Source organism: Podarcis tiliguerta (assembly GCF_965153285.1).
Source record: "Podarcis tiliguerta genome assembly, chromosome: 2".
Taxonomy (NCBI): domain Eukaryota; kingdom Metazoa; phylum Chordata; class Lepidosauria; order Squamata; family Lacertidae; genus Podarcis; species Podarcis tiliguerta.
Window position 1 is genome coordinate 30,541,443 of NC_139535.1, and position 26,731 is coordinate 30,568,173.

Sequence of the window (26,731 nt, forward strand, 5' to 3'; positions counted from 1 at the left end):
CATAATTGAGGGTGATATCACCTTGTGACTCAAAATATGAACTTGTCACAATGTGGGAGATATCACAGCTTAGAAATCTTATGAATAGGCTAAACCATTTGCACGTTTATCTTCCAATAAAGTAGCAACATCAACTTTTCTGAACTTCCTGTCAGACATTATTTCAGGAAACAGCACATGTCATATTTAAGACCTTTTAGATACCACCAGTCTTCCAGAATCACTAAAACACTGTCACTGACTGTTTTTTGTTCTTCTTGTTGTTATTTACTGGAAATAATTTCCTATGAACCAGGGATCAACCAAATGTAACAGAGAGCAAATTGCTAAAATATAGACTTGAAAAGGAATGCAGATCTCTACAGTGGAATCTGGACTATAACTTCCTCATTGTAATCACACCAGACACAGCTTCCACTGAGACAAAACGAAAAGATAACCTGCTCACTGGTACAGAGATTAAAACATATATACTTAAAGGATATTATCAAAACTGGGGTTATGTTTTCAATATGATCACCATAGACATCATTATATGAAAAAGCACTTTTCATGTACAAGTTCTCATATACCGATAGTAAATACGAAAGATACTGGTTCCTGATGTTTTGTAAAGAAATATGGACATAAAAGTGTCCCAATATCCATTTCTGTGATGGAGGAAGTCTTTTTGCAGTGAGAGGAATAATCCTCAACAGAGGAAATGTTTCACCATTGGAGAAAGCCCCATTAGGGAGTAATACAAACCCAAGTCTTATCCCCTTTGCTTAGTCATGTGGCCTGGCAACCTAGCAGAATATATGCCAGCAAAAAGGGTGTAAATTTATTTTAAAGGTCTGCTTTTCCTTAATCCAGCTCAGCCAGCAGTAGTCCTGCTCCTGTTTGGACCTGGTGTACTCTATACTGGCTGCCTGGCTGCCCACACTGAGAATTGCCCCATTAGAGGAAGTTGCACACTGACTGTTGGGAGAAGGAAATTCTGTTAAAAGCAGAAATAAGAGAAATGGAAGCAGAGACCAATAGCAATCAACGCCAGCTTAAAACTATGTTTGAAACCAATAACAAAACTTTTAAGAGTCCAGTCTCTTTTAAAAACTTGCACATTAAAAGCCTACACAAAGAGCAGTGTTTCAGTTGGCACCTAGAAGCCAACAAGGAAAGCGCTAGGTGAAGTAGACCGGGGAAGGGATTTCTGCAAGCAGTTCACTCCAACTATATTCCTGTGATCCTAGAGGGCAGTGAACTATAGCCAATATATTTCTCCTGGTTCTCATCATAATGTACATAATGCCCCATCACCCTTTGGGGGGTTTGATTTAGGAAAGCTCTATGATGTGAGATTAACAAACTGAGATCCCTGTGTAAATAGATTCAGGTAGGTAGCCATGTTGGTCTGGCACAGTCAAAATAAAAATAATAAAAATAAAAAATTGTCCAGTAGCACCTTATAGACCAGCTAAGTTTGTTCTTGGTATAAGCTTTCGTGTGCATGCACAATTCTTCAGATACACTGAAACAGAAGTCACCAAACCCTTATATATAGTGGGAGGGTGGGGTGGGGTTTTTCTCAGGAGGGTAGTAGGAGTTGGGTGATTGGCTCAATGGGTATGGTAAACCTGTTGACCAACTGTTAACGACTGCAATTAGTCCTACAGAAAAAAGTAAGGGATAGTATGCAGGTGATTAGCATATGTAATGAGACAGGAATCCAATATCTCTATTAAGACCAGGTCTCTCCATAGTTTTCAGTTTAGTGATAAAGTCCCACTGAATGGTAGCTGGGTTTTGTTCTGACTTCATATTTATACAACTGCATCACATTAAAATTGGACATTTGCCATTTTAAAGGTAAAGGTAAAGTTACCCCTGACCATTAGGTCCAGTCGTGGACGACTCTGGGGTTGCACTCATCTTGCTCTATAGGCCAAGGGAGCTGGCATTTGCAGACAGCTTCCCGGTCACGTGGCCAGCATGACTAAATTATTTCAACATTTTTTTTTCCTATTAAAAAAAAGGTTTCTTACCATAATATGTTAAGCGCCCCCTGGCAACATTTTTCCCTCTAGAGTTCTCAGTAATGCACTCATAGAGACCAGCATCTTCTTGTTGGAAATTTGGAATTTCAATCATGCCATTGGATTTCCTCAACATTACTTTGCTTGGAAATGGCATCCCATCAGCTCTTCTCCAGTTAATCCGAGGTACTGGGCTGCAGAAACCAAATGCAATTAAGGCTTTTGAAGATAATTTTAAAAGAACTGATTAAAAATGAAACAAAATATTGCAGCATACAAAGGAATTAACAATATTTGGTACTTTAAAACAACACCAACACAGCACTGTGATAATTTATTCTAGAGTACCTGTTACACTTTCATTGACTGGGAATCTAGAACTTGATACTCAGTCATTATCTAAGATTGAGACATAGTCAAGTGAGCCAAGACTTCATTGCTGTCGGATGGATACATTAATCCTAGGTAGGATTGACAGACACTCTAGGTCCAAAAGCATAAATATGTGTTATTGTTTTAGTCTTTTGGTCTCTGGAAATTCTCAGGAGGTATTCTAATTTCAGTTCTAATTCCATCGTCACGAGAATCAGATTTTTTTTTTTTGGGGGGGGGGGGAGGAATCCATGGGTCAAAGTGAAATTTAGCCCAAATCTTGCAGACTCCCATAGTTCAATGTTTTCTCACTATAATCCTAGCTCAGGAGGTTGTCAAACATGTGTTTTTGTGACCAGTCATACCACCTTAGAATCAGTGTGGGATAGTGGTTAGTGCTGTAGCAGGACATGGGAGACCATGGTTCAATCCCCACTCAGACATGAAATTCACTGGGTGACCTTGAGCCAGTCATTCACTCTCAGCATAACTTACTTCACAGGTGAGGATAGAATGGGGAGGAGGCAAAGTATGTACTTATTTGTTTTTAACAAGGCAGCAGAAAAATCTTATTAATGTATCACATGTGCAATAATAGTGAGAAGTTGTTTAGTTTATAACTGGACACAAAGATTGTAACTATTTATATGCAACTAAAAAATTATGGCATATTTAAAAGGATCTCATGTCATCCATTTAACGTACAACATAACTTTTCTGTTTCCAACTATTGCAATATGGATAAACATGAATACAAACTTACTTTCCAAGGGCAAAGCATTCCAGTTTTACTATCGAACCTTTAGCAGCTGGAAGTGATTCAGGAAACTGAACTTCTATTTTGGGTTCGTATTCCCCCATTACTCCTATTATTTCAGAAAAGGAAAATAGTCATTAGGGAAGGAGGCTTGTATCTTTGAGCCCCAGAGAACAACTATGCAATAAGGCTTATTTGGATATTTTAAGGAAGATATTTATTATGTATTATTTCTTTTAGCTTCCTAGTAGTCTTCTGGTTGACAACCGCCATTTGGTTGACAATTCCTAGTAGCCACTCTTGTCTTTGGGTTCTTTCAATATACTTCATCAGAATCACCACTTAACAGTATCCTACATGATGACATTACATCCCAAAAATGGGGCACTAAAGGAAAGTACAAGAGCCATAACTAGCAAGGCAAAGGCAACGTAAATATTTTTGTTAGAGATAAATTATGCATTGAAAAAAGTGTGTATTCCAAAGAATTAGAAACTATTGAGTATTACACTAAGCAACTGTTAGTTGCTTCATTATAGAAGCATAAACTCATACATACCATCAGTACGCAGCACTAAAGGTGTTGGTGAGCCAAGAACTTTGGCATTTGTTACAGTACTTGTCACGACACATGTATAATTTCCTACATCAGATGGCTCTACTTTGGCTATGTAGAGATGCCCAGTTTCCTGAGAAACAAATCGACGACTGTCTTCTTGCACAAATGATGGATATTCATTGAAGATCCAAGCATAAGAATGTTCTGAAAGTCAATATATGAAAATACGCATTAAATGAGATGTATTCTTAAGCAGATGAATCCCAAACTGTATGTTTGCTTGCATACAGTTATGGGAAAGAACCCATACCTAGTAGGAATAATATAGCACCATATGCATATGATTTCACCCATAATTATTCACATCTCTAAAGCAACAACAGCTTTTTGGTGCTTTTCTAGAACAAGTGTGTGACTTTAAGAAAACAGTCACACATGTATATCTTTGACTCCCTATTACTTCACTTGGTGACTCAGGACTTAGGGCAAGTTGTTAGATTATAGGAGAAGTGGATTTGGTTCCATCACTTGTCCATTCTGGCAATTCTAAGATGATAAGAAGGGCCAAAAATGTGGCACTAGCATGCCACATGTCACAAATTTCTGTAACCATAATCCAGTGCAGTTGCATATGCAAAGGTTCATTAGGATTTGCAGCATGCAAATTGGTACTGGACCAGTGCCACTGTCATCTAGTCAATTTGAAGTAGTATGGCAATGGGATTAGATCCGAGAAGAACTGCAGTTACTATGTAATTTAGTTTTATAGATCACAGTTTATGGACAGAATATGGGTGTGTGTATCAAAAGCCATTTCCTATAGGAGCTGGTATGCTATCTTTCTTCAAGCTCATATGCTTGAGTAAGGTTTTTAAAACACGGTTTCAAAGGTAGATATAATTTTCATCTTTAAAAAATAAGTAGATGAATATAAAAGCCTTTGCAGCTTCTATAGCAACTGATTTCAGTTAATTATAATCTAACTGACCTGCCTAGTAGTCATTAACACATCTTGCCAAACTTCCTCACTGCCTTTACAAATCTTGCCTGTGTGTAACCTAGTAATTTACAAGTGGGCCTGGGAAATTATTTTCATGCAGCTACAGGAAAAGAAAATTACTGAATGGTATTAGTATTGCTTTGCCAAGAAATAAGAGAACAGAAAGGTTAATTCACAGTATGTAAAATGTTGCATAAAACTAAAAACAAACTAATGCAAATTATTGAAATATTTATGGTATCTGTTAACAACAGAAAGAAGTTCAAAATTTGATTGCTTTTCCAATTATCTTTAATTGCCCTTTATTAAACTATAAAGTTATACCATTATGTAAGCTAGAAAAAAGCTAACAATGGCAAACAAGTAGATTTCTGGTAATTTAAAAGTGTTTCTAATTATGTATTTCTTAAATTTATATCCTGCCTTTTCACCCAAAGGTCCACAAGGCGTCTAACAGTAAAACTAAAACTAAAATACAGAATATCAGAAACGAAGAAGCCAGATAAATCAATCATACTAATAAAATCTAATTCTATCTGAACAAATTGCGGCATATTTACAATGTCCACAAGAACTCAGTTGATGATGAAGATATTTAAACCATGGGCAAGTTCATATGGTGATAGAATCGGAATACAGTTTTTCAGATCCCAAGTGGGTCTGTAGGTCATAATCAGCACTTTTTGAATGAACCACAGGACATGCATCAGTAAGGCATGAAACTGTTGCGACATGGGAGACACCTGTTTTCAATAGCCAACTTTGATGCACTCTGAACCAGCTGAAGTTTCTGAACCTGTTAGGATATTTCCGTTCCACCTTAAAAGGGAGCAGGATGTTTGTGTCACAGCCTGCGTATTTTCCTGTTTCACAGGATGTTTATGTTGTGTCTTTGCTTTCGTTTCTCTCTCTCTCTGCCGGAGACCTCTGAAGCAGGCAGTCATGTTTTTCTTTGTTCTGATCAACGCTGAATAAACTTCTAAATAATGCTCTCCTGGGTGCATCTTTCGCTGTGTGCATATCTGCTGATAGAGCGTACTCGGCTCTGGAATGTGGGAAGCTATTTCTGGAGCTCGTGTCGCTAATCTCTGATACTGCGTGTCTACGGGAGATCAATGCACGTCCGGAGACGACGTGGAGCCGAGATGGACTTTGTCTCCCTGGCAGTATCCCAACAGAACCCGCATCAAACAAGTTTAATAAGAGGAAGAGAGGAAGAGGGGGACCCATTTCCCCCACTTGGTGGAATCACAGTAGAGTTGGAAGGGACCCCCAAGGGTAATTTGGTCCAACCCTCTGCAAGGCAGGAATCCTGTCCACAGCTGTCTCTGTGTGGCTATTACCAAAACAATCATTTCTGTTCATAAAACTTTGCATCAGCTCCACATATCTAAAATTAAGTTTGTTTACAATCTCCATCAAGCTGATAGCCATGATACTGTCCGTAATTAGCAAAATCAGTTGCTTTAGCACTTCTGGATGAGAAGAGACACCGGAGAAATTGCTGATTCACCTCCATCAGTGATACAAGGTATCTTGTAAGGAAAGGGCAAGCAGAAGGCAAATTGACATGATTCATACGAAAATATTCACAAATTTAAAGGTGTTATTGCTGTTATGTTAAGGGAAGACACAAAAGCAGTTCATGTTAATGATGTCTTCTGGGTAACTTATATAAACAAGATCATGGCAATCAGGAAGAAAGTTGAGTTGTAAAACTGTCACTCAAAGTCAGAGGTTTACTTGGACTTTTGTTTATCAGTTAAAAGCCATAACATTTACATTCCCATGTTAGGGTAAGATAGTAGTAGCTCTGCGTTAAGACCTGTCAATTCTTATCTAGAAAATGAAATGCACAAATGTAGAACTTATCTATAAGAAACAGATGGGTCCATGTCCAATCATCTTCTAATTATTTAAGAACATTTAAATAACAGAATAATAAGAATATAAGCCCAAAGTTATGGGATTCTTCGCTTATGTTAAAGATTAATTCAACATGATGTGATCTTTAGAAATTGCACAAATATGCTCTAAATTCTAAACAAATTAGCTTTCTACCATCTTAAGCTCCTTGTCTGTAAACCTTCCAGCTGGAACAGGGATGGGCAAGATTACTTTCTCCTAGAAATGCTACCCTGCTGAAATTCTAAGATGTAAACATTTGTATAAGAAATGTATTGTAACAATTATTTATTATCCTAGTCTATTTTATATTTTGATGTCTAGTCTTTACTGGGAAAGCATACATTTATATAAAAAAACCCCGAAATTGGCATGAAAAGATCCTTACTTACTAATTCTTGCTACTATGGATCAAGAATTGAACACACCAAAACAGTTCTAAGTGAAACTGCTTAACTGTCTTAATCAGATGTAGGTGGCTAACAAATAGCCTAAAGCTTCCCAACTATTAAACAATACATTAAGAAAAGTTTAGTACTTAACAAATAACCAACATTATTTCAACATGTAATAGCTGCAAAATCAGTGATATTCCCAGTGCACTGTGAAGGCCTTCCAGGGAAATTGGATCAAACCAACTCAAGCAACTGTGACAAGCAGTGACTTCTGGCACCCAGGTATAGATTCTGAATCAACCGCAGCATACAAACTGAGTGAAATTTGAACATGACAAGATGAGAAAGGCTGTGCCTGCAAATAATCCACTACAGCTTGGATCAACTGCACCCATAAGCAAAGAGTTGTAGTAAACAATAGATAGCGCCCCCTCTCAAGAAAACAGATACAGCACTAAGAACAGTATAACAAGGAAGAAATGTGTTGAGGTGCAAACATAGCTTTCCATCATTCCTCCCTGGCTTTTCCACAATATTTATGTCTGTATGTGGTTCCTCAAACTTTGGGACAGCTTGTTCTGGCATTTTTCCTTCCTTTTAAAAGCAGGGTTTAGCAATATCATTTAGGTAACTAAGTTTTAAAATGAGTATCTCAATTGGAACAATTGTCGCATGTGCTAACAGCGTTCAAACAGTTTGGACAGAGATTAACATAGTGACATGTCCAATTTGCCGTGTTCACTTAAATTAACCACCCTTTAACGAGACTATTCTTCAATATCATCTTCATTATTAATTGAGGGCAAAGTAGTTCTTACAACGCAACAGTTCCCACTTGTTTTCCTTGCACTTTTTGCAATTTATCTCACTGACAAATCCCATTTGTGTCACAAAACCTTCTACTTACAGTAAATTCAAATTCCTAAACTATCATTCTAATTCTTAGTCAAGGTAGGTAAGCTTATGAGGCCAGACTACTTCATATTCATAGCAGAAGATTGGGACATTTTAGGTGGCCAAAAGGTAGGAATGCAAATCTGAGTAATACCTGAGCTTAGGAAAGAGCACAGCAACTTTAGCCCTGACCTGCACCCTGAGGCAGTGAGAGGTAAAGGTGTTTCCTCCACAGCCAGTTCCATAAAACATTTGTTAATTGGACACGACACTCACAGAGTGCAAATGCAATAATGGTTTTTTGGTTTTTTAATACTCTATTTCTTCTCTATTTCTTCAACCACAAAATATTAGATGAGCATATTTAAACCTGATTTAGAATATATTTTCCCATTTCCACATTTCTCAAGGCCATTAACAGGGCTTGACTTCTGTTTTAATTTTGCAGAAGTCTTGGTTCTTTTTACTTTTTACTAAATAACACTGGTAAAGGGGCCCCTGACCATTAGGTCCAGTCATGGCCGACTCTGGGGTTGCGGTGCTCATCTCGCTTTATTGGTCGAGGGAGCTGGCGTACAGCTTCTGGCTCATGTGGCCAGCATGACTAAGCCGCTTCTGGTGAACCAGAGCAGCGCACGGAAACACCGTTTACCTTCCCGCCGGAGCAGTACCTATTTATCTACTTGCACTTTGACATGCTTTCGAACTGCTAGGTTGGCAGGAGCAGGGACCGAGCAACAGGAGCTCACCCCATCACTGGGATTCAAACTGTCGACCTTCTGATCGGCATGTCCTAGGCTCTGTGGTTTAATCCACAGACTGCAATGTTAAAGGCTGGTACTGCTTAATTTTGCATTTTCTTACACTAGCAGAACAATCGTTCCAGGCTGTGGGATGTCTGGATTCAGCAGAGGCATCATATTGCTCAGCTCTCTGGACTGAGGAGGCCTCCTGCCAAGTACTGAGGTGAGTGGCACGCTGGTGTGGCATTGATGTATAGGTCATTTCTAATAATGGGCTATTTTATATTTCAGTGTCTATGTTTTATTGAGAAAGTACAAATTTATTTAAAAAAAAATGGATTCAAGGAATCTTCCTTACTGATTCTCGCTACTACAAAACAAGAATTGATCACACCATAATTTTGCGAGTAATCTCTGTTGCAAAACTTTCTGTTGTTGTTGACAACGAGAAACAAAAATATGCACAGGATTACAGCCTCAATCAAATGTTCATTGCACTTTAAAACAGAGTGCAACATTCCGTCTGTAACCATCTGCAATAACTTAATTTTGTATTGGTGAAATCAAAACAAAATTGCATTGTTTCCTAAATAAAACTGTAGTAAACAACCTCTCATGTGACTTTTGTTTCATATATTACACACCCCCCCACACCCTTTTCTAGTGAGATTACTTCAAGGAAAATAAAACTTCTCTTGTCATTTCTTCAGTTGATTTCCCATTAAACATAGAAATAATTCGTTTTAGTAATATCCTGGGATATGCATTCCTCTACTTCAGCTAGATGTTTTTGAACTTTCTTCAGGCCCAAAGCTGCATAAGGAGTGGAGATCTGACATACACTATTCAACAGTATTTTTTTTTTCAGAACTCCATTTTTATTTCTTTTTTAAAAATTATCTTTTACTTAATCAGCTTACAGCCTGCTCTTCCTTGAGGAAGCTTGAAGTGACACATTTGGGGTTGCAGACAATCTCTTATCCAGGCACAGATTAGGATCAGAACCCTGTTTTGAATACTATAACATAGTCTATGAGAGTCTTCTGGAGACATTGTGGAAAGAGTGATCAGATGATGAGGGGGAGGAAATAGGGGAGTTGGAGATAGACCAATCCCAGGAAGGGTCTGATCCATGTTGGCTGTGGGTTTTTGTGTTAATCTCTGAAATTACAACCCAGCACCTTTCTTTCTGACCCCCTGCTGGTCAATGAACCCCATTGTTCAATGCACCCCATTATCATCACAAATAACTTATGTCGCTCCTCTTAACCCTTGCAAGCCTGGAAGTCGCTCAAAGCTGGAAAGCCATGGGCACACGTTCTAAGGACATGTAGTGGTCTTGAGTGTTGGACACAGCACTTTCAGAACACATAAACTATCATCATACTTAAGGCAATTGTGAAAGATAATCTTATATTCTTGTAGTCATGGCTGGGAATCGGCTTTTCTCTCTTGGGTGATTTAGTACAGTGTTTTGCTTGTAGATTAATGCACTGTTGCTTCTGTGGTGCCTGTGTTATGTTAACATGTTTTATTAAAATTAATAAAAAAAGAGTGCTCGCTTCGGCAGCACATATACTAAAATTGGAACGATACAGAGAAGATTAGCATGGCCTATGCGCAAAAAAAGAGAACAAAATGATTTGGAGTCCTTGGCAGGTTTTGAATAAACATACACAAATTTATTTGTTGAATATATGATAGATAAGGCAATGATATGTACAATTTTACAAAATACAAAGGATAATATGTGTAAAGAAACCGGAGAGACAAGGTGAGGGAAGTCCTTGGGTGGGGGAGAGGGGATAAAAAAGGGGGGGAAATGTAAATGGATATATTGATCGATAAGCTGGTTGATTAGCTGGTTGACTAGCTGTGTGTGTGTGTGTGTGTAGTCAAAAAAAGAAAAATAAGAGAAGTGGAATAGGGTAGATACTACCTGTGACACCTCTTTCTCTCACACCCACACACCCACACACTGCTAGTCTGGTGACAAATGCACATAGCAGACCAGGTGAGTGACAATGCAAGCAGAATTGTATGATACATTTCAGAAATGCAGTAGTTGGGCAGACATAACAAAAACACATGAACTAAACTTATTACTTTGATGGTGAATGGGAAATCAAAATGGTATTCCTCTGCTGCCTTGTTCAGGCTAATTCCACTACTTTAGTAACTCTGCTAAAGCTACTTCAAGATGCTCAGCTAGATGTAAAATCAGGTTATCTCCAAAGCACTGTTAACAGGCATATGGATGCAAATATTATACATGTGATTCAATTCTTGCATATATTTTTTAAAAAACTTGCTAAACAGCAGTACACTGAAAAATGCAGATCAACCTTGACAGTTCTTGTGACTACAGATCCACCCACTTTTTTGTTTTCCCCATTAACACCTAATTATGAAACTGAGCAGATGTTTTCTTGATGAATAGTATAAAATCTGCGAAATTAATTAGTGAAACAACATATAATATTTGTAAACTTACAACAGCCTATGTGTAACTGGGCTAATTGAGAGAACAGAGTTGAGCATGGATGCTTTCAGTATGTCCAGTGTGCAGTAATGGCTGAAGTGAAATTACTTACATTACATTATTCCCACCAGTTCTCTTTTTAACCTGTTTGTGAAAACCCAGCTCACTGAGTTCTGGATTTTTATGAGTGGCAAGCTTCAATCCAAAACTAAATCCTGTCTACCTTCAGTCCTTGCTCCATATTTCTTTTGTCATGTTAATGGCCATGGCGTGGAAAGGAAGCTTAGCCTGCATTTTTCCACCGGCCTGGCATCTTCCCTTCAATACTCACAAAATCAGCTAAATTAACTTCTAACATTCACTGACCCTAACAGTTATGGGTGCCCTTGCGCCCCCAAACTCTGTTGCCCCTGATCTGTAACAGCACTTATGAAGGTGCCAGGAGAAAACCAGGGTTTTATAACTAGGGCTTTGACTGATTAAAAACCCATAAAGAAGGCTGATCACTGAACAATTGATGCTTTTGAATTATGGTGCTGGAGGAGACTCTTGAGAGTCCCATGGACTGCAAGAAGATCAAACCGCTCCATTCTGAAGGAAATCAGCCCTGAGTGCTCACTGGAAGGACAGATCGTGAAGCTGATGCTCCAATACTTTGGCCACCTCATGAGAGGAGAAGACTCCCTGGAAAAGACCCTGATGTTGGGAAAGATGGAGGGCACAAGGAGAAGGGGACGATAGAGGACGAGATGGTTGGACAGTGTTCTCGAAGCTACCAGCATGCGTTTGACCAAACTGCGGGAGGCAGTGGAAGATGGGAGTGCCTGGCGTGTTCTGGTCCATGGGGTCAGGAAGAGTCGGACATGACTAAACGACTAAACAACAACAACAAGAAGAACCTTTTAAATGTGTTTAAAGGGGGGGTCCTTTTGTTTGATTTTTGGTTATTTATTTTGTGTTCTTATTTTGTAATTTTATGTTCTGAACTGCCCTGTGATCTTTGAATGCAGGGTAGTACATAGTTGAACCCTTGATTTTTATTTCCTTATGTGATATTTCTTCTGTTTTTCTTAAATGAAGCTATTGTTCCCTGCCCTGAGTTCTTGAGATTAAAGCTGAGCTATAAATATTTTAATTAATTAATTAAACAAAACGTTTTGGTTAGAAAAGGTGTCAACATTGGAATTAATCAAGCATGAGGATTGTGGAGTTTTATTTTTTGCAGTGTGTGTGTATGTGTGTGTGTCTGTCCCCATTTTAGCCTCAGAAAATACCCCTAAACTTCCACAGGTATGTAATGATATTTGCCTTTCCACATTTAAATGTAGTTTATGACAAATGTTGCAGACGTTGGACTTAGAATTAACCATATGCAATGTTGTTTTCTTTGCCGTTACCTTATTTGTCAAAAATGCATTCAACCTTCAAATGCAAATGCATATAGAATGGTTTAGAAATGTGGACAATTCATATTTTAGATATATGTTAAATTGTACCAGAAATTAACAGTGAGCCTGGAAGCAAAATTCCATTTCCCCTCTGAAATGCTTACAATACCATTTTGATTTGAAACAGATGCAAATCATTAATCTTTTTGGCATAAAAGGTTAATTATTCAGCAGATAAAATCCAAAAAGGTGACTTTCCAGCTTGATGTAGGAATGAAAATGCATGTCATCTCTTCAGAAAACCAGAACAAGGAAAGTTATGAGAGCAATTACCTACATAATGTGCAGTAAAATGTGGAAAATTTAACTCCAAGAGGGCTGGCAAATTCTCTGCTGAAGCAAAGAGGAATCTTCCTAATGTTTCGTTTCCACCTACAGTCAAATGGACAACATAATTCAAATCCAAAACTGGATATTGAAAGGAGACACAACACACTCATTCATGCTATATCTAGGGCTCCATCCATATAGCTGCTACTTGATTTTCTCAAATCTGTTTAGTACAGGAGTGGGGAACCTCAGGCAAATACATCCCTCCGGGTTTCTATATCTGGCCTTCAGCATCCTCCACGGGCCATACACCCCTCTCCAACCAGCCCTCCTTGAGTGTTTTTGCCTGGGTAGAATGTGTTCTTGAACTCTGAAAATGCCTCCCCTTGTTTGCCTGGATGGAGGATAGAGGGAATGCAGAGTTTGTGTAGAAAGTAGCCTATTGTGCAAAGATAAAATAAAATAGGCTTCGACTGCTCCATCCACTTTTCTGTCTGGCTCTGCCCACCACTGCCATGCGGCCCCTGGAAAGATGTCCAGGGGAGAATGTGGCCCTTGCACTGGAAAAGGTTATTCACTCCTGGTGTAGCAGCTCAGATTTTTTTTTTTTTTTTGTAGGGTAGAAACTAAAGCAAGGCAATAAGATGAAAGTCATGTTTGCGTCAGAAGTTAAAACATTAAATGGCAAATCACTGTTAATTGTGGAGAAGAGGCACCAACTGCATCTACCGTTTCTTTGTGGACTGTACTATTCACAGTAATTCTCTTAAGGTGCAATCCTATACACAAGAAGTTGGTGTAAAGCAAGCCAGTATAAGTTAAGCCCCAAACCCCATTCAGCAGAAGGGCTGCTGCTGTTCTGACTATGCTTGGCAGAGGGAAACCAAGCCTTTAAAATAGTGTCCTGTGTTGGGTGAACAGGTCATGTGAACAAGCTAAACGGGCTTAGGATGCAACCTAAGTCTGGTCCTGTCCCCAGAATACCCTCTTTTGGAGCCTTACACTGGCCTCGGTTGAGCCACATTCAACTCAGCCAAGATGAGAAACTGATGCCAGCTGATCTGTGGTTTATTTGTGGCTGAGCTGGGACTTGACACTGGCTGCACTGGAGATCCACTGCATCCTAAACCGCTCACCCCTGCAGATCTTGCCATTAATTTGACCCTTAAGATGCCTTCTAGAGTAGCCCTGCTTAACTTAGGAATTGTAACTATCTCAGTGTAGTGCATTGGCCATCTCAGCTTGCCATACCAGGAATTGCTGTGTCAGCTCTCAGGCAGTGTGCACTTAACTTTTAGTTCTGCATTAAAACAGCAACCTGTTGCAAGGTTTGCTCCCTCCACAAAATGTTTTGTATTAAAAGAGTCATTCGTCTACATCTGCTGTGTGGAGTCCTCTTCATGACACTTTTTACTGGTGGCAAGATTGGGACACTTTTCAGGTACACACAGTGTGTTTTCTTGGACTAAAGACTGGATGAGACACACCTTGGGATTTGTGGAAGCCACTGCAAAGCACCCCAGTTCAGTCTGTATATTGGGTGGAATATGGCTAGCCAAAAGCTGACTGAAGGCTTTAACCCTGCAGCGTTAGAAACTCAGATATATAAGCTAGGTGCCAAGTGACGCCTTGAACCAAGGTTGAAATTGCCAAAACGGAATCTCTAGCTGCCATTTTAGGGTCGGGAGGCTCGAAAGTCCTATTTTTCAATAGGTCTTTTTGGTTCCTGAAATTTGCTCTGATTGTGCAGATAAAGTATCACAGATAAAATTCTAAAGGACGTGTTGATATGTGAAAACAGGCAAGATCCAAAGATTGTCAGGAATGAACCTCCAGACTGTGGAGACGTCAAGTGCCGTCCTGGTGCCTGGGCGTCTTCACTTGGTCACAAGTTGTCAATAACCAGGTAAACCTGGTGAATTTTGAAGGCTGCCCTGTGTATCCTTGGAAATGTTAAGTTCATGGCACTGTCCTTGATTTTCTCTTTCCTGTTCCCCAGAGTTACTTTTCTCTTTCATTTCTCAGGCAAAGTAGCATTCATTTGGGTAAACAAGAGAAATCGCGAGTCAACTGAGGGTAAAGATTACAGGCATCATATCAGGAGGAACAATGGAAGAATTTTGCACTTGTGCAACATCTGTCAAAAACTGGAAAACTGCCAGCATCTGCTCTTTAAAAAACAAACAAAAAAATCTATTCAGACATATATGAAATCTGATGGTTAGTTAGTCATTTGTTTCAAATTAAACTTTGGTAACGTCATTTTCTGTTTTAACAGCACTGCTGAGGGAAAAGGAAAAAAAGTAAATCTCCAAGGAGAGATGGGACTTCTGCCCTTGTAATAAAAAAAAAGTGTTACTTAGCTGAAAAGTTAAATGTTGCCTATTGCTATGAGTGAAGCCGGGATTCTAAATGGAATAGTCCAGCAAAACTACTTTTACACATTTGGGCAGAACTAACGAACAAAATGCCCATTTAGTTTCCCCTGTAGCTGTGAGGATATGATGGATTAATTCCTTTTTATCTTATTCCTGAGCTAATTGTTTCAGACTAACAATGTCGTTCAAAGTGCTATGACTCTGATCATTTTTTATCTTATTCTGAATGTATAAAGTGAAAAAATGCTTTGGGAAGCAATTTTAAAAATACATTTCCATTAACCATATCCCATTTCAAGTGACAAATGGATCTTTTAATCAACTCCCAAGAACTTTGCAGTCAATTGCTTTGAACATTTTTTAACAACACTGTTGTGTCTTTAATAGTTGAAGATTGTATAAATTGCCTCCTGTCTATAATGATTTTTTTAATTATTAAAAGACAAAAGTTATTCTAATTTCTTAGGTAAAAGAAATGAGACAACTTATGAACATAAAGCTATGTAAACATTATAAAGTATACCTAAGGGTAAATGTTTAGTGTTTAAAATAGTATTTAACAGAATTTACCATTCTTTTCTTAAAACTAATCTCTCTTTTGTGGGCTGCAGTGTTAATGTTGTGAAAGGCCTCGTTAAAATGCAACATATATTATATACTCTGAATTTTCATTCAGAGTATTATGTTCAGAGCCCAAATGGTGATGCCATGTTATATACAACAGGCACAATCCTCTAGACAGTTTATACACTCTGAACTTTATTGTAGGCCTTTGATTCAAGGCAGCCCATTTAATTTTTAGAGCAGGAGCAAACTACTTCTGTAAAGTGGTTTATGAGGATGGAACCATTCATTCATTCACATATTCAACCTATTCCCTGTCTGTCGCCATTTAGATAAATTCAATACAGGTTAAAAACAGAGATAAATCAAGTAAAATTACACTAAATCCAATACAAATATATTGGGGCTGGTTACAACCCATAGAAAAAGAACAGGGGGGTTAAACTATTTTCTCACAGTCCTGTCTCTGAATCGAGAAAGTTGGAAAAGAGTTTAATGAGTTTGAGCTTGCATTAACCCCTTGTTACAGTTTATGATATCTTAACTTTACATACAAATCCTGTTGAAAGTTTTGAAAGAAAATAAAAGAATATGGCATTATCAGGGGTGGAGATTTGCAGCCCACTGCAGAGTCAAATCTTCCCCCTCTACTTTTCATGCCTTCCATAATTCCTGTTGATATGGTCAACACCCCTTAGATCTCCAGCACCACAACCACTGGCATGGCAATTCCAATGGTTATGGCTTATATGAGGTACATTCACAAGGAGGTAACATAATTATAACTGGAGATTTGGGGCATCAAATGCATGAATTTGTGGCAGGTGGTTCTTTACTTTTTCAGAATAATGTGAAGTCAGCTCAGACTTTTCCCTCTCCAAAAATACCTTTTTCACATTCCACCATCTTTGCTGAATTACAAAACTGATGGGAACTGAAATTGTCAGATTCTTTTCAGAGTTACTGCTCACAATACTATGCAGGATGCGAAGGGGTTTCCTCTTTCAACAAAAAACGCACTGTATGCCAAACAAACTCTTCACATTGTAGTGGAAATGATTTACCCAGCAAGTTTCTTCCAGGACGTATGATACAAGGACTGTAAGAAGTCATACACAGGGCCCCTTGTGAAGTAACACTGCTCTGCTGTAAAACAGTGAAAACTGACAGGGAGGTTTGTAACAGTGAGCATAACCTCACAGCCTCCTTGTTAAAATGCACAAGGGATTTACAAGTTCCCACAAGTATACCTACAGCAATTCCTTAACTGTCTGTTTCAGGACAGAACTGCCAGTTTTACATAGTGTCCCAAAGGAAAACCAAAAGGAAAGTTGAAGTTCAGTCATTGAACTCAGGCCACTGAGGAATACAATAACTTGTTGCTACATATACAAAATATTACAGCAAATGTGAGGTCAGAATCTTTGGTAGGAGACCAAAAATTGTTTTCCCCCCAGAACTCTGAAGGCAGTTTTCAAAAAGGCATCACTTCTTACAGTGTGTACACTCATCCACTGTTTACCTCTCATACATAAGTTTTACACATCCAAAACCTGCAGAGTCTGTTTAACCAGAGATAAGTGAACAAAAGATATGAACGTATACACCAATGAAAATTATTAGCGTCTTTCACAACACTTTCAACTCTGTGTCGAGATATGAAAAACCTATATTAAAAAATCTATTGTTGTGACATTGATGAAACTCAATTACCTAGTACAATTTACTTACTTTGTAAAGCCAGTCTAAATAGGATATTATTTCCTTCAAAGTTCTTCCACAGCTTGGAATATAAAACAAAGGTCTGCACACACAGAGGTAATTATTTTAAAGTGTATTGCAACTAGAGGCTCAGATGTCCTTGGTGGCTAGGAGTGCCTATTTCCAGCTCCAGCTCGTTCACCTTTGGTAACTTTTTGATTGGATTACTGCCTCTATACAGTATTAGGCTATCCCTGAAGACCACTCTGAAGCTTCAGGTGGACCAAAATGCAGTGAGCAGTGTTCCATTTTGAACTTCTTTTAACCCACGTATTACAAGAGCTGCATTGGTTGCCAATTTATCTCTGGGCCCAATTCAAGGTGTTCAAAGCCTTAAATGACAGAGGCCTCAAATATCTGAAGCACCATCTCCTTCCCTGCAGACCCTCTTAGGTGTTATGATTGACAGTGGATGGCTTTTAGGTAGTTCCAATATCCTAAGAACTACAGGGAGTGGCGGCCCTTGAGAGCACCTAAATTTCGCAGCAGCGAAATTGTGGAATTTCCTCCTCATAGAGGCGCGTCTGGCCATCTTCACTGTATTGTTTTGGTCAGGTACTAAAGACGAACCTCTTTACCCTCAGCCTTTGACAGCTGAGATGTGTTTTCATGTCTACCTCTATCCCTGGATTTAAACTGCATTTGTTCTTATTTAAATTGCATTGCTTTTTTATTTAAATACTTTTATCTGATTTTAAATTATACAACCATGTTATTGTAACTAGCCCTTCACTTTACACTGATGGGCAGATAATAAATCACAAGCTAAAAGAATAAAAACCAATAACATAGTTCAATTTGTAGACATGACTTACTGCTCAAGAGGTGCTAAGTAAACAGCTGCAGCGGGAAACTTTAAAGACTTCAAAAATTTATGGGCAGGCCCAGGGAAGCTACCAAGGGGTTCATAGAATCATAGAATCATAGAGTTGGAAGAGACCACAAGGGTCATCGAGTCCAACCCCCTGCCAAGCAGGGTTAAAAGGCTTTGTAGCCCAGGAGCTTATCTGATGAAGCTCTAGAAACCTCCCCAGTGCAAGGGCCAATATCATGTGCAAAAGCTTTTATTACAGGTTCCGCATTGTTTCCCCATAGTTATAGCTTATTTGCTAATCACAAACAGACAAAAACGTATCAGTTTAATAAAGTGAAACCAACATTACAAGTCAGTTTAGTATTCTTGGAGAAAAGACACCCCCCCCCAAAGTTCTTTAAAACACACATACTTGAGATTTCAAAATTAACGGAATTCACCCATCATTAGATACTGGTTGCCTTCTTTTCTTCGACAGATATCCTGACTAATACCTGTCCAAATGGTTATTGGAGAGTTTCTTTCTCAAAAAGGAGGGGGAAATATCTTCAAATTTTCTCTTCCTGCACAAGCATTTCAGTGAACAAACAGCTTTCTAGTGTGGGTGTTAGTAAGAGCCCATCTGTAGATTACGAAATGATTCTCACCTTTCACCATGTGTTTTTTTTGGATTGCAGTGCTTAGTAATATCATCCTGCTTTTTTGTATCAGCTTCTGTTTGGCACCTCACACAAGAGTTTTCTGAAGAAGTCCAAAGCTTGAAAGTCAGTGCACATATTCACACATGATGTTATTAGGTAGATGATTGACAGCCATCTATCTATAGGAACACATGGCAAAAAGATATGCTGCTGTCTGTTGCTTATAGATAACTCCCCCAAAACATTTTTAAAAGCAAGTGGAATTTGTATTAGGGATACTTATGCTTTAAATATGTTAATAGAAACCTAGGGCACAAAGCACTAAGTATTAGAATGGATTCACTTAAACTAACTCAGGCCCACTGACTTAAGTGTCAAAAGCAAGTGCACTTGATATAGAATGATTGGCACTTAACATAGAGGACTGGCAATTACAGCTCTAGTGGCCTGCATGTTTCAAAACATTCATGCAATTAAACTCTATCTTATTTAATTTCAAAGGGGGAAAAACCTGTCAAAAATGAAAGGATCAAATGAAAGGGAAGAGACAAAGATGGAGAAATCAGATTGCTGGAAGACCATTTAAAACCAAGACAATATAAGCTCAGCTAGAATGTATACAGGAAGTTAGGAAAGTACAAGCAAGCTGAAGAGCACACCAATCTCCACCTGCTGATTTTTGCTGCTGGAGGGGCTGAGACAAGATGAGCCATGGAAAAAAACAGCACCAGCGGTGTTTCCACATGCAGTATCCAGCATCAGGTTGCTATGGGGGTGAGGTGGGGCAGGGCGGCAGATAACAGCTTCCCATGCATCTGTTGAGGTTCCTTTAACTGCTGTTAAGGAAAATCTGGTGCATGTGCTTCCCTTATCTTGCAGGTCTTGTGATTTAGTGTTTGAAGGTCACTGACCTGGCAACCGGCCAAGTAGGTCACTGTGACCTGGCAACTGGCCAAGGGTGTGGTCATTCTTGGGTATATTAAGAGGGGGCTGTACATTACCTCTTTGCTTCGCTGCAAGGAAGCTCTGCCAGATTGATACTGAACTCTGTGCTGTATGTATGCTGTGAGGTGCCCTTGCTTTGCATTTGAAGCCTGCACCTTCTACTAGGGATCTAGTGGAAGCCTCTATATAGTGAAACTGCCTTAAGACTTTGGACCTGTCAGTAAAGGACTGAAATGACTGAAGAGTTGGAGCTGGTCTCAATTTCTTCCAGCACAAAACTGCACTGCCATGAACCTACACGCTTGGGGAGTTGCACTCGTTTGGCACATGCCATAGGCCAACACCTACATGGGCCCATACCTCTGGGATGGGCCCAGTGCAACCCTGGAGCTGGAAAGCTAACAAGCAGCGGCATTTGATGGCCAGAGATAGCCAGCAGGGCTTCAGATAAGGCTTTTGAAACAGAACTTTGCCTTGCTGTTTCTGCCAAGGGTTTGGCACTGCTCTCTCCCTATAAACCAGCAAGGGGCCAAACACCCCTTATTCAGGAGATGAGACTGGGCTGGGCGTGAGACCATGAGAAACACTGCTGTTTCCACTTCCTACTTACAGGCTTCCACCTCCTGCTGGAAAGAGGATGCTGAATAAACACACAAGACATAACCGGCTGTACTTTTGAATAAATAAGGTATACTATTCATTGCATCAAATTGTATATTTCAATGGAAGTTTCATAAAGTTCAACAAAAAAAGCAGAAGACCCAGTAGATCAGTTCATTCTCTAGTCATTCTCTAGTTCATGCATAAGGTCCATACAAGTGTTTATTCCACCTGTCTGTTCATAGAGTCCAATAATCCACATGAAAGGTTGTTACAGTTCCAGAGAATCCTTTCACAGAGTCTAAGACAAGGATTTCTGGAATACTACCCTTGTTTCGCCATCCTAGGCTTCATCAGTAGAACAGGCTCATATGTAATATTACAGGATAGTGGCTCTTATAGCATATATATGACTTGGTACAAGGCAGCTTCCTATATTCCTGTCTTGGAAGTTGTGAAATGGAAGGGTGGCTATAAAAGTTTAAAATGAACAAACCAATAAAGGCTGTATTTGGTGCCTGAACTGACACTAAGTAGACCAAGTTTCAGTTACAAAACAAAGTCTACTTCATTATCCACAGGTTTTCTCCAAATATCCCATTAAGTTGTCATCAATGTTTTTCACTTTACAACTTGCAGGAGACTGTAGCTCATTACAGAAGTTGTCAATAAAACAACCTGTGACAATTTAAACTATACCAAATGAAGTAGGTCATGTCACTTTAATTATTCTTTATCAGCATTTGCCTTACACTCCCGAAAGATAAAATTTGTTTGGCACTCCTGAAAGATAAAACACAGACAGGTTCTGTAGAAATCAATATATTGGTGCCTAATATAAGTGGGGGAAAGACTTAGTGGGGAGAAAGATTATCTTAAACAATCACACTAGGAAAATCAGCTATATCTACCTATGATTGCTGTGTATGTTATGATTGGGTAACATGAAGATGCTGCTGGACTGCAATTCCTATCACCGTTGATCATCCATCATACTGGTTGCGGGTGATGGATGTAGGCCTATCAACATCTGAAGGGTCACAGGTTTCCCACCCCTGGCCTATATTATATGTTGGCATCCATCTCTCTTGTGAGACAATGAAGCGTGCCTCCAGGGGTGAAGTCAAACAGCTGTATTAGGAACAGAGAAGGTACAAGTGTGGGCAGTGTGGCTGTAAGTCCTGGGTTGCCCAGATGATAAGAACTCCCTCTTGTTCTCACTGATATGGTCCAAAGGACAGCAGAGCAATATGTTTGGCAACAGCTTGGCTGCAGGAGTTGCTGGAAAGAGGTGTACAAGGTGCCATCCATCTGCCCTAGGGACTCTACTCTGGATTTGTGTAGGGTTTACTCCTTAGGCTTTTCTTCTCCTGAAGATTTGTTATTTTATTTTATTTTTATTATTTATTTATTTATCTATATCTATCTATCATCTATTATATGTATTGTATCTTATAAGTTTACAATGACTGAGAAAACTTGCAGATACTGGGGGGGAAATTGTATCACAGAATATCCCACAAAGCCTTGTGTCTGTTGTATTGCACAAATGGACTTCTGTTTGTGGAGCTAATAACAGCTTATTTCTGAACTTTACTCATGCAAGCCATGTTCCCAAATGAGCAGTGCAACACGTGATGAGCAAGCATTAACAATGCTGCAGCAGCTGCCATGAACAAGGAAGTATATTTTGTTCAAAGAGGTACATCAGCACAGTTGCGTGAGCTTCTGCCTCATACGTTACTCCAAATCATAAACCAATTTACAACTTGTTGAATGTAAATAAAGTGACTTTTAATATAAACTGATCAGGATATTGCCAACTATATATTTATCAGGATACATTTTCACACTTTGTGATCAAAAAGAAAGTAAAATAAAATGCTGCACTAGCAGACCTATTTTGATCTTGATCTGGTGTTCAATAATTCACTATGTCTGGCTTGAATTCTGTTACTTAGTGGCATGGAATAATCTTATGGTCCCCATGGCAAATATAATTTAAGAAAAATGTATTATGCTTAAAAAGAAAACATTTGATGTCCATATGTTTGGAAATCTCACCTAAGCTATTTTTAGATATGCGGCCCTGACTAATGTGAGAAAAAAAGAAACAGAAAACCAGCGAGCACTTTTTAAGACGTTAAGCTTCTGTAGGCCTTAAAATCCATTATGACTTTTAGGGTGTAATCCAAACTCCCTTCCCCGAACAGCTGGTGGGGTTTTGCAGAATATTTGGGCTACCCCAATATCTGTAGCTCTGCCACACATGGCAGCCATGATGGAAGATGGGAAGGGAAAGACAAGCAGACCAACCGAGGCCTGATTGCTTTGCCAGCTACAGGCTGGTGCAGCAATCAACCCCATTGCCAACACATGACCAGCTCCAGATCTAGTGGATCCAAGGCTGGCTCAGCCCACCCCACTCCTGGAATGCCCAGTGTCAGGGCTTTTTTCTGGGTTCTGTCTGTGGATAGTCCACTGACAGCACTCTTGCCTGCCCATTCAGCAGGCAGAAGGTGGGAGCACAAAAAGGGAAAAAAGACTCATTCTTTTTGCTAGATTTGCCACTGCCTGTTTTGAAGTTGTGGCAAGCATTTTAGATTCAAGTAATCTGAAGGGGGGGAACAGAGTTTGCATTTCTGAAACCGTAAGAATAAACTTAATAAACTTATTTAGATGAACGCCCCTGTTGTCCCCCTCCAAAAAAAAGGTATAACTAGCACAGGGCCTCCCAAGCCAGTTTTGCACCACAGCATTGAGGAGGGGGCTTAAAGCCCCCCCCACTGTAATCTCAATCCAAAAATGTCCCATTCCACCTATTTACAATGGGAGGAAATTTCCCACCCCCCCTTCAATTCCAGCTATTTGTTTATTTAATAAAAATCATCACACAAGGATGAAAGACACAAATGATGCCAAATTAGGTCATGCCTAATTTGATTCTGAAATGCATGCTTTCAGAGCAGCATAGGCCAATGCAAACACCGATAGTCTGACTTCATAGCATGAATAACATTTCCTCCTGAATATACTGCAACCATTCAGTATTTGTCTTTTTTTATTTTTTTACTGCCACAGAGAAGACTGGCTAATATTTCCAAACATTTCTTACCTCCAGAATGAGTTGGTGGCCCACACAGCAGAACAACCCCTTGTCCTTCTCGTACAGACACAGTGCTTCTCATTTTTGTCTTTAGGTTTTCAAGATCTGTTTATTTTATTTTACCAAAAGAAGGGAAATAAACGTGTTAGCAAACAGATATAAAGAAAAAGAACAAAGTTTTTGTTTCAGTACCCTTTGTCCTAAAAATGGTAGTTTCCCCATTAATTTCAATGAGATAATTGGTCATGGGGAGCCAATTCCACATGAAATGCTTCTACAGAATGTCCATTATTACTAGGGGTGTTTCCAAGGTTCATCAGTCATTGTTCATCAACAGCAAACCTCAGCAAGTCACAACGCTTGCCTCTCCTCCTTCCCACTTCCGCCCATTCACTTATTTAGCTAGGTGCGGCAGAATGTGGTGATGGTAGTGGCAAAGTCTCTCCTTCCTCCCCTTGTTCCTTCTCCCTACCACCTAGAACACGGCTATGACATCATTCTGGGCACCTGGAGCTTCCCCAGGACACTTAATAACCATATTAACATCAGGAACCCAGGAAAATTACCGTACTTTTCCGTGCATAAGACAAGCTTTTTTTACTCTGAAATAATGTTCAGAATCAGGGCTCGTCTTATACATGGATAGTGCAGAGGGGGGATGGGCGATTGGTTGCAGCCGCGAGCAGGAGCTTGTCAGCGGCGATTGGGTGGCTGATTGGTGGCTGCAACAAGATATGCCTTGGATTGGCTGTTGCTGCGGCGACGGGTGGGTGATTTTTGGATGTGGCAAGGGCTGCGCTTGGGTGTCAATTTACCTTGCGCTTGCTGGCTGCTGCTGGTGAGCGGGCAGACGCCTCTTTGCTTCTGTGACGCATGTGATTGGCTGCGTTTGGTTAGTGAACCCGGGGCAACCCTCCCCACAAAAAGCTCAACAACTCTGGACCATCTCCCCCCCCCCCCGCATTTTCTTAAATTAGAGTCCCCCAAAATAGGGGGCATCTTATATACAGAAAAATACGGTATATTTTCCAGGGCCTATACAGAAGAGTAGGAAAATGGAGAGATAGATCACATCTCCCTCAACACTGGAATACCAGCTGCTGCTCAAGCAGTAACAATGGCAAGCTAAAGTTTTGGGAGGTTTGGTAACTCTCAGAAGAAAAACTCTTTGAGAGTGTTTTCCAGTGTCACTTATTAACCAGAATAAAGTCTGGCAGAGTTTTCTGAACACCGTTTCTTAAATCCTACGTTTATACTGTCCTGAAGCAAATTAAAAAACTGAGGCAGTAAAAAGAATGAAAGAAAAAGAAATTTATTATCAGATTATTTTAAACATAAGCGATATTGCTTAGAAAGAGATAACAGCATTTTCTTGTAAAGAGAAGGCCATGGTATTTTGTAACTTCCTCATTCCAGTTTTATGCTAAGTATACTGTGTGGATTGTTTTATTTCATCTGTCTTATATCCAACCCTTCCTCCCATGGGGAACATATATCAACTAACAATAAAAACTATCTAATATTGATTTAAAACAGTAGTAAAATCGCCCTTAACACAACAATCGGGCAACATTTAAAAACAGCAGAAGAGTGTACAGCATGGGTAGGCAAACTAAGGCCTGGGGGCCAGATCCTGCCCAATCGCCTTCTCAATCCGGCCCGCGGACGGTCTGGGAATCAGCGTGTTTTTACATGAGTAGAATGTGTCCTTTTATTTAAAATGCATCTCTGCGTTATTTGTGGGGAATTTGTTAGTATTTTTTTTATTTCAAAATATAGACCAGACCCCCACAAAGTTTGAGGGACAGTGGACTGGCCCCCTGCTGAAAAGGTTTGCTGACCCCTGGTCTACAGAATAATTCATATAAATGTGTTTCAAGGTTGACTTTACCAGATAGCATACAAAGAAGCTGCGGAAGATGCCTGTTTTCTCTTTTTGTGCTTCTAGGGCAATACACAAATGCAGAGGGTATGGGCATTATATGATACAAACAGATGATGCCTTCTATTTAATACTTGACACTACAGCAGGGCCTTCTCAGTAGAGGCCACTCCCTTGCCAAACTATCCCACAAAGGATGCATTGTTGGATGCATCTGCAGTATTCAAAATTATGTTAAAAGATACTTACTTAAAATAGCTTCTCAATGACTGTATTTCCTGGGCATACTGCACCTTAGTTGCTTTCCTGCTATGGTTGGGAATGGTTTTATGTCTGCTTATATTTTAATATTGTATCCAACAAGTACTACTTGGGAGTAGACCCACTGAAATTTACATAGGCCAGCCAGGTCTATTAGCTTCAGTGGGTCTACTCTGAGTAGGACCAGCACTGCATACAACAATGTGTCATTTGAGAGAGAGAGAGCATATGCATTTTAAAAAATTATAATGCTTTAACATAAATTAGTATAGGATACAAGCAGGGGGTGGGAGTAGGACAGGGCAGATATAAATTGATAGGGGAAAAATAAGCTATTTCAAAATATGGACTATGGTGCTCAGCTGAACAGCCTAGGCACTCATAAGGATTAAAGGACCAAGCCAGCTATTTTCCTAAAATACCTCTAGTGCATTTCTCATCTAGATGTCTCCATATATACTGCACATTCCCCCATGTTTATTGGGGCATGTCACCCCGCCATAGACACACTCATACAGCCTCTGTCTTCTCCAGATTATAAACTAGAGTAAAGGGAGGTACATTCAATTCAGTCAGGTCAGAGAACTGCCAGGCCGCAACAGTTTCAACAGCCTGTATTTTTGTTTACAGTTATATAAAGCAGAGCTACTCAGGTGCAGATGTTCAATGATGCACCCAAAGGACACTTCAAAGTAAACTATCTTTCCAACAACACATAATGAAAATGGTGGGGTGACCAAAAATAGTTATTCTGTGCAATGTAAAGTCTTTCCCAACATTTTTTTAAAAAGCAACAGCAGATGTTCACCGAAGCCACTTAAACAACAGTAATTTGGCATTTCAATGCCTCATTATTCTAAAGAACAAACTGTTGAGTGCAATCACAGCACTGCTGGTGTACTGCAACCTCATCCAGATATTTTAAAGCTTTTAGAATAG

The 26,731-nt window shown here is 39.5% G+C and overlaps 1 protein-coding gene across 2 annotated transcripts in view; it reads right to left on the bottom strand.

The window, feature by feature from the left end:
- Window positions 1-26,731, bottom strand: part of CNTN3 (contactin 3) — a 174,464-nt gene that overhangs the window by 55,016 nt on the left and 92,717 nt on the right. Inside the window, exons 3-6 of one of the 2 annotated variants that reach the window (XM_083424905.1) lie at window positions 23,659-23,754; window positions 3,704-3,907; window positions 3,151-3,253; window positions 2,025-2,209 (exon numbers count right to left, since the gene is read on the bottom strand). In XM_083424905.1, coding sequence (XP_083281031.1) covers window positions 2,025-2,209; window positions 3,151-3,253; window positions 3,704-3,907; window positions 23,659-23,754 — 588 coding nt within the window. The remainder of the gene's footprint in view (window positions 1-2,024; window positions 2,210-3,150; window positions 3,254-3,703; window positions 3,908-23,658; window positions 23,755-26,731) is intronic. The other variant, XM_083424906.1, reaches the window with a different exon arrangement.